The 15,197-nt window shown below is 36.1% G+C and overlaps 1 protein-coding gene across 1 annotated transcript in view; it reads left to right on the top strand.

Moving 5' to 3' along the window:
• Positions 1-14,812, top strand: part of WDR27 (WD repeat domain 27) — a 75,501-nt gene extending 60,689 nt beyond the window's left edge. Inside the window, exon 25 of the mRNA XM_081944817.1 lies at positions 12,168-14,812. Within this exon, the coding sequence (XP_081800943.1) occupies positions 12,168-12,218 (51 nt within the window). The 3' untranslated portion in view covers positions 12,219-14,812. The remainder of the gene's footprint in view (positions 1-12,167) is intronic.
• The last annotated feature ends 385 nt before the right edge of the window (positions 14,813-15,197 follow it).

Here is a 15,197-nt window from a genome sequence, read left to right as displayed (position 1 = left end):
CCCAGATCTAACAGTGTAGCTTTTGATAGTTAAGAGTTAGGCTTTTACAGTGTGAGTCTTAAGAAGCTGCCCTTTTCAAGCATGTAGGAAAGCTATTTGAACGCTTGCCATTGAAGAAATTGCCTCTTATTAATGATTAGAACAAAGGGACATCTTTAAATTTGTCATTCAATTTTTCAGTCTAGAATTTATATATTATAATAATACAGAAGAACCAAATTAGCTTGAGGGGGGGAGCCAATATACAAACTACCACAATTGTGAAACATCTGGGTTCAGTTTGCATTTTTATTATTGTTTGGAACCCAGAATGCTTTTTCAATGAAATGTAAATTACTTGCATTTCTAAAATGTAATTAATCAATTTGGTACTAGATGGTATATATGGTTGACACAAAGTTATGAATGTTTTAAGAATCTGATTGCAATTTGCAATTAAAACTTTGCATGAATTCAAACTTGAAATATTAATACCATTCAATTTAAAAATGAAGCAAACCTCAGAAGATGCTATATTCAGTTATATAAAACCACAGTATAGTTGCAATCTCCTTTATCATACCATTCTCTTTTTTTCAAATGAGAAATTAAGACCTAGGAAATTGAATATGGTATGAATTGAGGTTGAAACTGAAAGGATCTAAAATCTATTCACAATTGATTAGAAGGAACTAGGAATATTTATAATCTATAATCTTGATTATTCCCCAATCCTTCTCAAATGCTGAGGAAAGAATTATCAGGATTAGATTAATATAGGTAGAACAGTGTATCATAGCGAAAAAAGGAACACATAAAAATCAAAAGTTACTTGGGTAACTTAAGATAATTGCATGCCTTTTTACACACAACTGCGCAATCAATTTAGTACTAAATTACTGCTATAAATGTATCTGCTTTCCTTCTATCATTTTGTTCACAATTTAGAAAAAAAACAGTATCAGTCATTTTGCATTATATTGTGTTACAAAGCTATAACACAATTGATATAATACTGAGAATAAGGCAATAGTTCCAAAATCAAGTCTGATATTGCCTGAAGGTAGGAAGAAGGAAGGGAAGTAAGATGGAAATGCTGCTCTAATTTAGAAAACCACAAAAACTGCAAGGTCATTTTTTTATAAACTGTAGAACTAGAGATGGGTTTCGTTAGAGGATCAGATTGAAAAGCGGGCACTAAATAATTCTTGACCTGTGTCATTTCCCACTATTGCAGTGGAGAGAAAGCAATCTAGCTGAGGCAGAAAACTGCCTCTGGGTGGAAAAAATTTGTAAAGAAGTAACTTGATCCCCAAGTTTAATAGTAGCAAATTGGTAGGTAGTGTACTATTAAAACAGGATTTGAACCCAGTGCATGAAAATGAACAGGAACTGTATTCAGAGGCATCTTCAGGATCTGAGGCTTTCATCAAAATGATAAAACTATTGTTACACTGTAAGCTCCGTCCCTTTGTTATTTATCACCCTGTGGGTGCAATAGAATGGTGTCCCCAATCTCTCAGTCCATGGACTGGCCCAGGGCATGCCTGAAACCGATCTGTGAAGCCCCATTCATGGGATGCAAGGAGCACACGAAACCACGCCCCCTCCGCTCCACAGAAAAACCTCTCTCCACAGAATCGGTCCATGGTACTCAAAAGGTGTGTGTGGGGGGGGCACTGCAGTAGAAGACTTACTGTGGGAAAGATTAAACAGTGACCAAGATTCCTATGTGAGATCTGGCTTCTTCTCACCAGTTTTTGCTCTGAGCAGAGGCAGTTAGTTTAACTTGCTTCCACTTTATAGGCAACATGGAAAAGGAGAAAATACTTTTTATGTTTTGTTGGGAGAGTTTTAGGGTGAGTTTTAGAGTAGTAGGGCTGGTTGCATCCCTGGTATTCCTCCAACTTGGAATTGATGTAATCATTTTGGATGAAACTACAAAGAATGTAACTCCATTTAAAATACACGAGAGAGGTTGGAAGCAACAGGGTGTGATATGCTAATTAAAATATCTAAACTTTCTCCTCTGCCTTATCTTTAAACTTCAGTTATTCTGGGAAAGTGTCTTTGATATTATTTGTGTGAAGGTTTTTACATCCTCATTGTATCTATTTTTGCCAGCAGTGTTTTCTGTTGATGAAAAGTCTCCAAGATTTAAGCAATTTGGTCCTTAAAAAGACATTGTAACCATATTGCCAGTTTTTTTTCCAGGTTTGATGCTATTATTTTGATAGGATTAGAATTGGACCAGATTCATGGTCACATTACTATGAACTTTTCAGTTGGTGCAGAATGAAAAATAAACTCTTCGTGGTTTGTGGTCCATTGTGTGTTCATTGTACTTTTCTCAGGTTATTTGGTGAAATTAACTAGGATGGACTGGACTTGAAGACTTGAGAACAGCTGAGTTCCTTTGAAGAAATCTAATTTAAGGCAAATTATTTAATATAAAAGGGCTTAATATAAAATCTGCCTTTTGTTGGGCAAAAAAGAATGTTGTTACATGTTCATGCCATTGTGGAATGATGAATAGGGAGAAGAAAAGATGAATACATATTTAAACAATCTCATTGTTAAAATATTTATTTATTTGATTTTGCTAAAAAAAAAAAACCTGTAAGGGTCTCAGGGAACTCCAGAAATCCCCAGATCATATATTGAGAACTGCTGCCTTAATAGAAGCCTTTAAAATTCAAACATTCATTTTGGACTTTATTTGCTTTTTTTTTAAACAAGTTTTATTGGTTTTTACAAATTTTTTCAGGGAAAAGGGTCAAAAAGGGTATAAAATTTTTTGACAGCTACATCGTGCGGGGGAGAGCAGTCCCCCCAATTCTCATAACTTTTACAGACAAGAGTAGAAGTACATCAACATTTGAATAGAAATTAGCAGTTTTAAGTTTAACACTAAGTCATCAGTATATTTCAATCATTTTTTTGTATCACTTCCGTAAAGGTACATTATAACAACAATTGCAATAATGTTTCAAGTCACTTTTGTGATCTGAGTCTTCTAGTTGTTGCATCCTCCCCCCTGTCCATTGGCAGAGCCTCAGCCTCTCCCTCCCTCATCTCTTGTGTACCATCCCCCATTTCATCTAGGAGAGCACTATGTTTTTTAGTGAAAGCCTCTGCCTCCACAACTGTATTAATTCTAATTCTGCTGCCCTCCCAGAAAATCAACATGCCTTCTGGTAATAACCACCTAAACCAGATCCCTTTATTATATAATTTTTTTGCTAAAGAGGAATATTTCTTCCTCTTATCTCTTACTTTCTTTGGAATCTGTTTAAGAATGGTTATTTCTTTATCTTTATATTTTAATGGTCCTCCCCTTTGAGCTCCTAGAACCTCATCTCTTGTAGTCTTTCTAAGAAATTTAACATGAACTTCCCTTGGAACATTGTGTGTTCTTGCATATGCTGAATTAATCTTATAAATCAAGTCTATATCCCACCACAACTGTTGTTTATCTCTATTAATGTATTCTGCTAGTATTGTGGTCATAATCTCCTTAAGATCTTCGTTCTCAACTTCTGGCAAGTTTTGGAACCTAAGGGAAAAAGACATCCTTTCAAATTCCATTTTTATCATGTGGTTTTCAAATTCTACATTCTCCCTTTGGATTGTCTTAACCTCGTCCCTCATCCCGACCGCACCCTCCTCCAGTATATCTATTCTCTGTTCATTCCGTGTGGCTTGTTGTTTCGTTTCTCTGAGCTGATCATTTAAGTCTTTCAGTTGTTTTTTCATTTCGTCCTGTCCCTTTAATATAGATTGAAGCATCTGGTGAATAGATAAGTCCTTTGTACTCTCTCCAGGGGCTTTTGGTTGTAGAAATGACCCCAGTTGTGACTGCTGAGTAATTGGACTAGACGTAGAAGATGTCGGGGCCGATGAAGCCTTACCAGGCGGTAATTTCTTTGGATCCATCATAAAGTTCAGAGATAGTTATTAATCTGTGCAAAGAAATGGCATCTGTGGGAGAGCACAGCCGGTAGAGATCACAAGGCAGGCAAATCCAAGGGAGAATAAATCTTCTAATACAAGACTAGATCAAACAAGTGAATCAAAATATTTCAAATCCAAGGGAAAAGCGTATTTAGAGAGGCTCCTGGAGATCTCTGAGGTGGAGACTAGTTCAGAGCCATAAAATCTTCCAAAGGAGGAATTTCATTCATAAAGACAATGAAGAAGGAGGAAGTGGCCATCTTGGCTCAGCCTTTACAGATGGTCAGGAAACAACAAGTCCAAAGTTCCCATACATAGTTTAAGGAAGAGTTAGTTCAACCATCCTTTCTCTCGCAATTGTGGTCAAAAATTATTTTTCCATTGTTTAGGGGAAGTGAAAGTAAGTTTTTAACTCTCTCTCTCTCTCCTGTGAGAGGGAGAGATTTTGCAAGTGCCGCTTTTCCGAGGAGGGTGGAAATCCCCCCCCTCCAATCTTAACTCTTCCAAAGGTTGAAACAAAGTTCTAAAAAAAAACTGCAGTTCAACAATTGAGTAAACCAGTAAAAGAATTGGGGAGATTCCCCACCTCACCGCACTTCAGCTGCGTCTTTCAAATTGATTGTTTCCTTCCAGGCTCCGTTCGGCGAAGGCACGCGGTGGCATTCTGTGCACCCCCATGCTTTCCGGCTCCTGGGGCAAAACTGGAGACCCCCCACGGCCACCGCCATTCCAGGGGGTCCCAGCATGCTGCCCCTATGGCAGGGCGCCCCTCCAAGGCACCCTGTGCTCCCCCCAGACTTAAGGGGAGCCCACCGAAACAGCGAGCGGCAGACGCACACGTCCGTCGCCTTCGGATACCGGAAGTCGTCCCGGACTTTATTTGCTATAAGCATGATATTCTTTACTGGTTAATCAATTTAATGCATAACAGTTTAGAATTATGTAAAAATTGGAACTCAAGGACTTCATCGTTTATCTGGGATTAACTTTATTCTGGCAATCAGGCGTAGGAAATTATAAAACAGAAATTGTGTAAGTCTTAAATTACATATCTCAGTGACACCCTCCACACAAACACACATCATCCAGTTTTCCCCATTATTAAGGAGATAATATCAAAATGAGAATGGCATCATAGTGGCAGCATCACACAAGTCATATCAGAAAAGCATAATTACTTATTTTGAACTTATTTTTGTCTTATAATGATACAAATAATTACTTATTCATTTTATAAATACTAAAATGAAGCCTTGCCTGATTTTTAACCATATAGAGAGACACAATACATACTGATGCAATTGCACATAGACACAACACACAAGCAGGCATTCAAAACATGAAGCAAAACCATATATTTTAAAAGCTAACCTATTCAAAGTTTGCTTTGTAAAATTATGCCACATAGATCATTATAGTGTAAGCAAATTTGTATTATGATGAAAATTAGAATAAGAAAAACACCCGAAATTATTCCTTTGCCTTATGCTATATTTTTTGTAACAGTAATATTAATGGATAATAAAAAGTTTACCTGTTTATAACAAAAGATAGCAAAGGAAGCAAATTCTATTTAACCATCATAATCCACAGAACCCAATTTTATAGGATTTATATATTCAGTAAAATTGAGTATATTATGAAATAAGTGAAAATATATTTTTTAAAAAAGAGTGCTAAGAGAACACCAAGAATAGGCTAAAAAGTATTTAGTATCCTTTTAAAAGAGAACAAGCTAGTTGGATCAATTGTGAATAAGGAATAAAATAAAAAAATGAATAAAGTTGCAATATATTATATTAGGAAAGTTTCATATAAACAAAGGTGAGAAATTAATGTCAACAAAAAGCAAAATGGGAAAGTGTAAAATCCACAACTAAGTACATATGAAAAGTTACTGAAATTCAAAAACTTTATCCTGGAAAAATTGGAGCCCCCACAAAGAATTAAATTTAGAAGAAATAAAAATTAAATAAATCACAATATTTATGGCAAGTATAAAAGGCTGAAAAAATATTAATAATTGTAATAATAACAATATGGCTATACGTTGATAATATTGTGAAGGAAAAACTATCAAATTTTACCTCCATAAGAGTTTTAAAAACCAAAGAATGAAAATGTTCAAAAACCAGTATTACTTTTTCAGTACATATAATGAATTGTAGAATTACGCCAAAATAGTGAGATAATAAGATTTGGGATATCTTTCAGATAGATACACTTGGGAGAAGAGAGCAGTGTAATTAAAATAGATCTGAATAATGTCAGCCTGAATGTTCTATAGATGAAAAAATGAACAAAAAACTAAAAAACTAAGAAATAGAATTGAATTATAGTAAAGAAAAGTTTCCCGGTCAGGCTTCAAATACTATTTTTCAGAAGTCAGGTGTGCAATTGGAGGGATTGAGACAAAGATCTGAATAAAAAAGAAAGTAATTTTTTCTATTTAGCATCACAAAGAAACTTGACAGATTTTCTTTGGACTTCAAACTGGATTTTCAGCAGAGGGCACTCCGCTGTAAAGAAAGCTGTTCAGCATCATAACAGCAGCTCAGTGATTAATCAAACACCCTTTTAACTGGGACTATCAAAGATCTGAAATGTCCTTATTTTAGTCATGGTGATAGACTAAGAGAAGTAGAAAAAGGTAATGTTGACCTTAAGTCAAGATTGACAATTGCATCCGTGAAGTTTTTATAGTTGACCTTTTATGGTCTACCTGGCAACAATAGTACACTGTAGCAATGTTGGTATCTGAAAGCAGCAGGGAGGTGTACAATTGCCCTGGGAAGTGCTTTATAATTAAGAGGATCATCCTTATTCCCAAAGTGTTCATGCAGGTAAAGAATGAGCTCAGATAGGAGGCTCAGAAGTCCAACTTGTTTTTAATGGCCTCTGGAGGTATTAGGTCTACCCCCATAGTCTTTCTTGCTCTTTGTTGAGCAACAGAATTCTGGATTTCTCTCACTGTCAGTGATGCCCACATTGTCAGATGTTCAATAGTTTAGCCTGGGCATCCATTTTCAACAGAGATGTCCGCGAAGAGATCCTGAAAGTATATTCCCCATATCCTGGGGGCTGGAGGTGAGGAATGTGACAGTCAAACCTGTATGGAACATTGCTTTGGGAGCTTGATGTGATATGGCAAAATGAGGCTGAGTCATTGGATTTGACTTCCTGAATAAGTCATGCCCAGTTGTTTTTCATGGCTTCCTTGCATGCCAGCAGCTGTTTGTAGTATCTTTTCTGCTGGAGGTGACCCATACAGCTATTGTTGCAGTATCAGATACATAAGCCTGTTAGTTGTATGAAGTGCTTTTCTTTTGGCAGCAACGTAGTCCTTTTCAAACTATGGCTTGGAGTAGGGCTGTTGTTGTCTCAAAGCCTGTTAAGATGAATTATATCCTGGTGAAGTTCTCTGGTAAGGTTGCTACCATTCTGCAAGAGTACATTAGGAGACTTAGCTGAAGTCAGGAAAGACTGTAGACACTGTGGGTAATCTGAGGTCAGTACTCAGTTATCTTTTTATTTTGATGGGGGATCTACTTGACTTGGCAGTAGATTCTTCCTGTTGGCATCAGAAAGGGGTTGTTGGCTGTCTTCAGTACATGTTTCTTAAGTGAAGACATTTAACTGGAACAGGATGGGGAAATGATTGCTGGCAAACTCAGATATACCTTCCAAGGGCTTAGCATAAGGGAGAAGGTCCCTAGAGACAATTATATAGTCATAGCACTCATTCTGGAGCCAGATAGATGAGTGAAATTAGTGAGTCACTTTCAAAGGCACCATTTAAAATGTGGAGATTTAGCCCAAAAGCTGTTTGACCCAATCAGAATCTGCATTGGGACCTACAAAGTTTGATTTCTGATCTTCTGAACAATGGATAAGGAGGAATCAATCAGCTTCAGGGAAGGGGAACATTTGTGCTATGCATAGAGCCGCGGTGGTGCAGTAGTTAGAGTGCAGTACTACAGGCTACCGTCTGCCAGCAGTTTGGCAGATCGAATATCACCAGGCTCAAGGTTGACTCAGCCTTCCATCCTTCCGAGGTGAGTAAAATTAGGACCCAGATTGTTGCGGCCAATATGCTGACTCTGCAAACCACTTAGAGAGGGCTGTAAAGCACTGCAAAGCAGTATATAAATCTGCTATTGCTAAGTGCTATAGAGAATGTGGCCACTGAGTCAAATCTAGCATTTGAGGCCCCTCCTATGACTACTATATAAGGTCATCAGGATCCCCATCACAAGGCTCTGATGTGGGATATCTGCTTTATTGAGGACATGTAAGCATTTATTACCAACAAGCATGGTGGATTAATTGATTAATGTTGGTATGCATATGGTTTGAATAGGGGGAAGGGCCTTGATATGGCATGCACCAAATGCAAATCAGATCTTCGGTACTTTCCATTTTTTGAGTAGTTTAGAGATGTTCAAATCTGTAGCCATTTCCCCTGTCCTTTCCCTTCTTTAAAATGGACTCAGAAAACAGACTGAAAATATCTTGAGCCATTTATCCAGAGAAGAATGTGTATATTCGAATAAAGTAGTCATGAAATTAGTCATAAACTTTTAGTTGACTTTTATTTTTACAGACTATCATTACATTTGAAAGTTTGAGTTTCTAGTATTTGTTGTTTGTTGAGAGTTGCATCATTGTATTGGATTGTTCATCCAGCCTCTAGATAAATTAACAATTAATAAACAACAGAGGTGGGTTGCTATTTTTTTTTACTACTGGTTCAGGCATGCTCCTGTGCATCCACAGAAGTGTCCAGGCGGGTGGGCAAAGCCTCCTGCCACCACTACTACCGGTTTGCCTGATCCGGGCTGAACCAGCAGCAACCCACCTCTGATAAACAAGTATGTACACTGACTACAAGATAACATTTAGTACCTTCTGTGATGCTTTGGAAGACCGATATCTTGATTTGACTCTTTTTACAATTTTCCCTACACCACTGCCAGGACCAATGGAGTTTTTTGTCTGTTTTTTATTTCCCTCCATTTCTACCTCTTCATTGTCTTGCCCCCCTTCTTCTTTGAATTCTTCTTTAGATATCTCCTTCTCTGGATTCAGAATTCTATTTAGGCTTGATATTAATGATTTATGCATATATATTTTTATAATTTCACATAGTTCTTCAAATTCCCAGTTTTCCATGATGTCCAGTTCCAAAGTTACAGTTAGTTATACAGTTCTTATTTCAGAGTTCTGTTCCACCTTAAATTTATCTATTTCAGTTGCTGTGGGGAAGAACGATGGGAGCCATCTCGGTCTTTGCTACTTCCAGTTCCAAAATTGCAGTTAGTTATACAAGTCTTATTTTGAGATTCTAGCCCACCTAAAATTTAATTCAAAGTGGAAGAGAAGCTGCGGCCATCTTAATCTTTTGCCGAGAGAAAAAAAGAAGAAAGAAAAAACCTTCGTATTTCCCAGTTCTTGATTCTGTTATTATTCTGTTATTATTTTTTCCCTTGCCACCTTCCGGGTCCGGTCGATTGTTGCTGCTCAAAATATATCACTTGGAACAAACTTGCAAACAGTCAGATTCGGGTATTTCTCTTTGCCTCCTACTTTTCCAAATTCTGATTTATGGCAGTTGGTTAATTAAAACTTCCTGCACAGTCAAGGTTAGGTTATCAGTGAGAAGAAGTGCTTTTTTTGGAGTTGCTTAAGATATAATAATTGAAATAAATTCAAACAGTGTAAATCCTTCAGAATGTTTGGTTTCTATTTCAAATCCAAAACCAAGTTTAGAGTTTATATTTGAGTGGGTTTGTCACTTCTCTGTTTTCTCCCTTTCTGTCCGAAATTGTTTCAAATAAATAGCTTTTTTTGGGGGAGGGGGTGTTTTAACGCTCCATTTTCCTTTTCTTTCTTTCTTTTTGTAAAAATCCCGACCTGACCATCAATATTATTTATGTTCTCAAGATTTATTTGTCTTTTCCAGGTTTGATTTATGGCTGTGGGTTAGATAAATTTTCTTACCGGTCTTTCATCTCTTCCACACAATCCTGTTCATTTGCTTTGACAAGAAGCCAGTATCTTGTCAGCCATGTTGCAGACTGCCGCCCCGACTCCGATTCATAGGGCAAATCTTCAACCTGTGAGGGACCTGTTGCCTCCCCCTGGGTCTAATGAGATGCTGCCCCTTCTTCGCCCCCTCCAGGGGGGTTCTGATCCAAAAAGGATCTCGGAGATGGTTTATCAGACAGGGTTCATGTGAGGCTCTTAAGAGACCTCCCCCCCCCCCCCCACATCTGTCCAGCTGAAGAACATCCTGTCGACCGGACAGAATCATTTCTTTAACTTGATTTTGACCGATAACTTTGCTTCAGGAACATTCAGATTAGCTTTCAGCTTAACCAGTAATTGTGGGGAGGAAAATGAAACTAGTTTTGCTTAAGTTTGATACATAGACATAAAATGTGTAGGCATAATTCATCTCATTTCTGGGGTGACTAAACATTTCCAATTAAAGATAAAAATATAGGAAGTAGGTTCTGTATCTTTCCTATTTTTGATACAGGCTGCTTTTAAATTGTGATTTGTAGACTATTTTTTTCTGAATCTTGAAGTGTGTCACAATATCAGCAGATACTGCACAGAGATTTGTACAAGAGCAACATCTAAAATTTGTTGGGGCCAATTTTAGCAATTTGTCTTGAGAGTCAGAAATACAGAAAAAAATAAAACTAAAAAAAATCTTGTAAATACTTAACATTTTAAATGATCCTGGTTAGAAGAGAGACTTGTAGAGAGCACAGAAGTATACGTAAATATCATGTCAGTGAAGCTCACCCTGCACTATGGTTATAGACCTATAGTACAAGGATCCTCTGTGACTTAGGAAGACAGATTTGTTAAGTTAGTCACAAAACAACATCTCCAATGCTTTCTTCTTCATTTCTTCTCACTGATGTTTCCTTTATATTAAAAGCAATATTATATATTGTATTATATCTGAGAAAATAGTACTGGAAGTTATGGAGACACATTAGTTCTGCTTGCCTTTGATTTTCCAAATTCTTCACAAAATATCAGAATAATCCAGATTCACAGTAGGATGTTGGCACTTTTTTTTTTTTTTGGCTTCAGTTTGGCAGTCATGTTTTGTCCAAAGTCTAATGAAGGAGTAACCTATTTCCAATGTATTTCCATAAGTAAGAGTCAGCTGTATTATTTTATTTAGATCAAAGTATAAAGCAAAGTCATGTTTTGTTCCAATCAAATTTGACCCCTGAAGATGAATTAAATGATTTGCCCCTATATTCTTCTGAAATGTGTCTTCAAATAGCCTACAGCTCTGCCTATTTCTAATTTCTGGATGGTCTGTTATTCAAATATTATCTAGTTTTGATCCTGGATTCAAATCCCAGATGAATACTAATGTACATTGGGTGACTTTGGGACAAATAGGATATCATAATAAAACCTGCTCAACAAGGCTGCTATGAACCGAGAAATGAATAATAAGGACACATATATGCTACTCAGTAGAAAAAAGGCATGAGATACACAGTATATTCAATGAGAATACTTAATATGCTCCTATACAGTATAACTATACAAGGCTATGAAGAAGCTTACAAAAAAATGGTATCCATATGGCACCGTATGGCAACGTAATTAATTTACAGCAGTGTAATGAGTTCTCATCCAGTCTAATCTCAATGGTGAAAAGAAAACCCCTGCTGCCTTTTCAATTCTGCAGCTGTGAGAAGAAGAAAAATGTTTCAGTAAGATTTCATGCATCATAGCTGCAGTCTGTGTTTCATATGATGTAGACTACTTTTCCAGAAAATCTTTGTTGCTGATGACCATATGTTGAAATGGATATAAAGTCTTTCATTTTCACGTGAATCAGCGGTGGTATTCAGAAGGTTCTGGCCAGTCCTGGAGAACGGGTAGCGAAAATTTTGAGCAGTTCGGTAAATACCACCTCTGACTGGGCCCGCCCCCATCTATTCTCTGCCTCCCGAGTCTCAGATGATCGGAAGGGAATGGGGATTTTGCAGTATCCTTTCCCTGGAATGGGGAGGGAATGGAGATTTTACAGTATCCTTCCCCTGCCACGCCCACCAAGCCACGCCCACAGAACTAGAAGTCAAAAAAAAGTTAAATCCCACCACTGATGTGGATGTTCCATAACGTAGTTTTTCCAGGGTGTTTTAGCCCATTGATATATAAACTAATTGTATCTCTTTTCTTTTAAATTACAGCTAATTTCAGCTACCTTGGATGGCAAATTGCAATTGTTTCTACCCCAATAACAATCACCCCTGACATCTTTGGTGTTTCTACATTGAGAATTAAACTCTTGAAAGAAAGAAAAAAGATTAGTAGCTGAGCATGGTAACTGGGGAAACTAGCAAATTTTAGTTAAATAGAATCTTCCAGATTTGTTCTATTTGTCAACCAGCTGGGATTTGCTTTTAAAAAAAATTACTGCTGGAAAAGCAGCTTCACAGGTGATACCAAATGATAGATTTTTAATATTTTGTGTGGTTAGGTTATTTTTAGCTCAAGACTTACGTTTCTGTAGTGTTCTAATACATTTTACTGATATTTGGGATGGTTGTTTTATGACCACCCAATTTTTATTATTACATAACTTAGATAAAACTTTTGTTATTCAGTTCCTTGCTAACACCTAATCCTCAATAATAAAGGAACAGTCTACTCATTCCTCTTGCATCTTGATTTAATTACAAAGACGTCTGAGATGCTAAGTATTTCCTCTGCACTTGGATATTCTAGCAATATTTCAATATATTTCATGTACCTTTGATTTTATGTGGTCAATAGACACTATTATGCAATGCATTTCTTTTTCTTAAAAAATTATTTAGTTGACTAATGGAAATGGATATAACATATGGTTCTCTTAAAAAAGAATAATAATAGCAAATGCAATTTGCTCAATGTACTATTAAAATATCAATAAAGAAAGGTATTTTTTGCAGGATTTTTTAAAGTTCATTTTTAACTGCTTAATGTTCTTTCACACAACTGTAAATCTCTTGGAAGAAAGTAAAATAAGTTAATAAGGTAAAATAAGTAAAAATAATAAATAGTTTCACCATTCTCAGAACCATAACAATGTAAGCTCAATCAAAATAAAGGTCACTACTGGTTAAGACACATTTATTTAACTAGTTGTGCTTTCCGTAATATGGAAACAAGTGATCATCTGAATACAAATTATTCAGTAAACTAGTCAGAAGATTTTTAAACAATAGGGTGTGGATGTTCAAAATGTGTTTAATTAATTGGGGATAGTTATAATACTTAGGAAACATTTAATTAGATGTAAATGTATATTAAAATAAATTCTGCTGATAATGAAAAAAGCTTGATGGGAGCAAGAGCCAATATATTATTTTCATAATGGCAAGCATCAATTTGTTATGCTTACACTAAGAATCCTTGTAGATTATGGGTTTAAAAGAAATACTTTGCCATAAAAGAAGGAATATCATCTAATGTTTGACATGTAGTAACAAAATATATCTGTTGGTTCAATCTTCAAAGGTATCCATACTTTTAGCAGTATGATTGTTGAAAACACAAGTGCCTCTGAAGTACCAGATCACCAGTAGAGTATTGTTTGATAGGAATTCTCCTGCTGTTTATAGTTAATTTAAACCCTTTGTACAATATTTGAATAGACCCCTCCCCCTGCCCCATTTATACAGAATAAGGATCTGCAGTGACATAGGAGAAGGGGTGAAACTACTATAATAATTTCCACTTCTTCAACTACGGCCACACTCCCATTTTTCTAGAACTCTTGTTTCTCTTTTTCAATATTATCTGCCTCTTTGTCTCTATTCTGCCTCTCTCTGTGTTTATAGGATAACTATCTATTTGAAAAGTAACATGAAATACATGCTTGTATTCCATAAATACAGTACCAGTGGAAATGTAAAAGAAGCAGCTGAAGCTGCAGATTGCAAAAAGTCATTACGTTTGTTGTAGTGGATCTGTGTATCAAAGACAAATATCTGAATTTTTTTTTGCTCCAAACAATGAGTGTATAAATTGCTACATTTAATAGGCTATTCAAGTTGAACTTTCTTATTATTGAGCAAAACGACAAGGCTTCTGCAGTTTTGCATTCGAATTCTTTATGTCATGTTTGTACATTATTGAGAAGGGAGAATTTGGTTTCCTTAAAGCTGTGAGTGATTGATCTTCTTCAGTGAATAGACTACCATAAACCATCTTTTGGGTGTATTTAACTTTTCTTTGCTGACTGATCAATATGGCAAACATTCAATGCAAATTAGCATTTCACAGAATCCTGTATTGAGGAAATAGCTAGTGTATATAGTAATTACAAGACTAGATGATTTTCATAGAGATTCTCTAGGCAGTCCAACAATCAAACCATCCAACGCTGCCACAAAAGAAAACAATTTCAAAACAAAAATGATCAACAGATGAGTAGCTGTTAGTTGAAAATCAATCAGATCATAGTCATGTAAGATCTAAACATTTCTCATGGCTCATGTGATTTTTGGTTGTGTTTGGTTGTATTACAAGGCTTATTACAAGACTAATTGCTGCCCCTCTGTTGATCATTTTTGATTTGAAATGGTTTCCCTGTTGTGTCAGTGTTGGATGTTTCAATTGTTGGATAGTTCTGAAATATCCTATTATATACACTGCAAACAACACAAAGACATAGATGCAGGCAAATTGATCAGATCAATAGTTTATTTCTACAGTTGTTTAGACCCCAGATGTTTCGGTAATTTTTGAAAAATTCTGAATGGTAGTTTGAAGAAAATTAATTTAAAAAAACCTGTACCAAACTGCTAGATTTCTTTACCAATGATCCCTCCACCACAATAAATTGTTATTTCTGATTATTCTACTTTGTGGCTCTTGTGTCATCATTGCTAATTCTCCACTTCAAAGTTTTCCATTTTAGCTCTACTACTGCGCTACTACTTATTCTATACCTAGAAATGTCAAATTGTGCTATTGCACATGTGATGCAAAACCACTTGTATATATAATGTGTACTATGAAGCAAAACTAAAAACTACTGGTATGTCCAACTTTAAGTCAAGACAAACTTTATTACAGGTCAGTGACCCAGATTTCATTCAGAAAAAACACAGTGCTTTTATGTAATAACAGGTACAATGGGACTTGATAACAAATCATGATAGAAATGCCTTTAGTTGTTCATAACCTACTTTGCTGTCAACAAATTCTACAGGCCACACATGTAAAATTTG

This window comes from Natrix helvetica (assembly GCF_964273705.1).
Source record: "Natrix helvetica genome assembly, chromosome: 2".
In the NCBI taxonomy this organism is placed as follows: domain Eukaryota; kingdom Metazoa; phylum Chordata; class Lepidosauria; order Squamata; family Natricidae; genus Natrix; species Natrix helvetica.
Note: the sequence above shows the minus strand (reverse complement) of the source record. Positions and strands in the feature narration are given on the sequence as shown.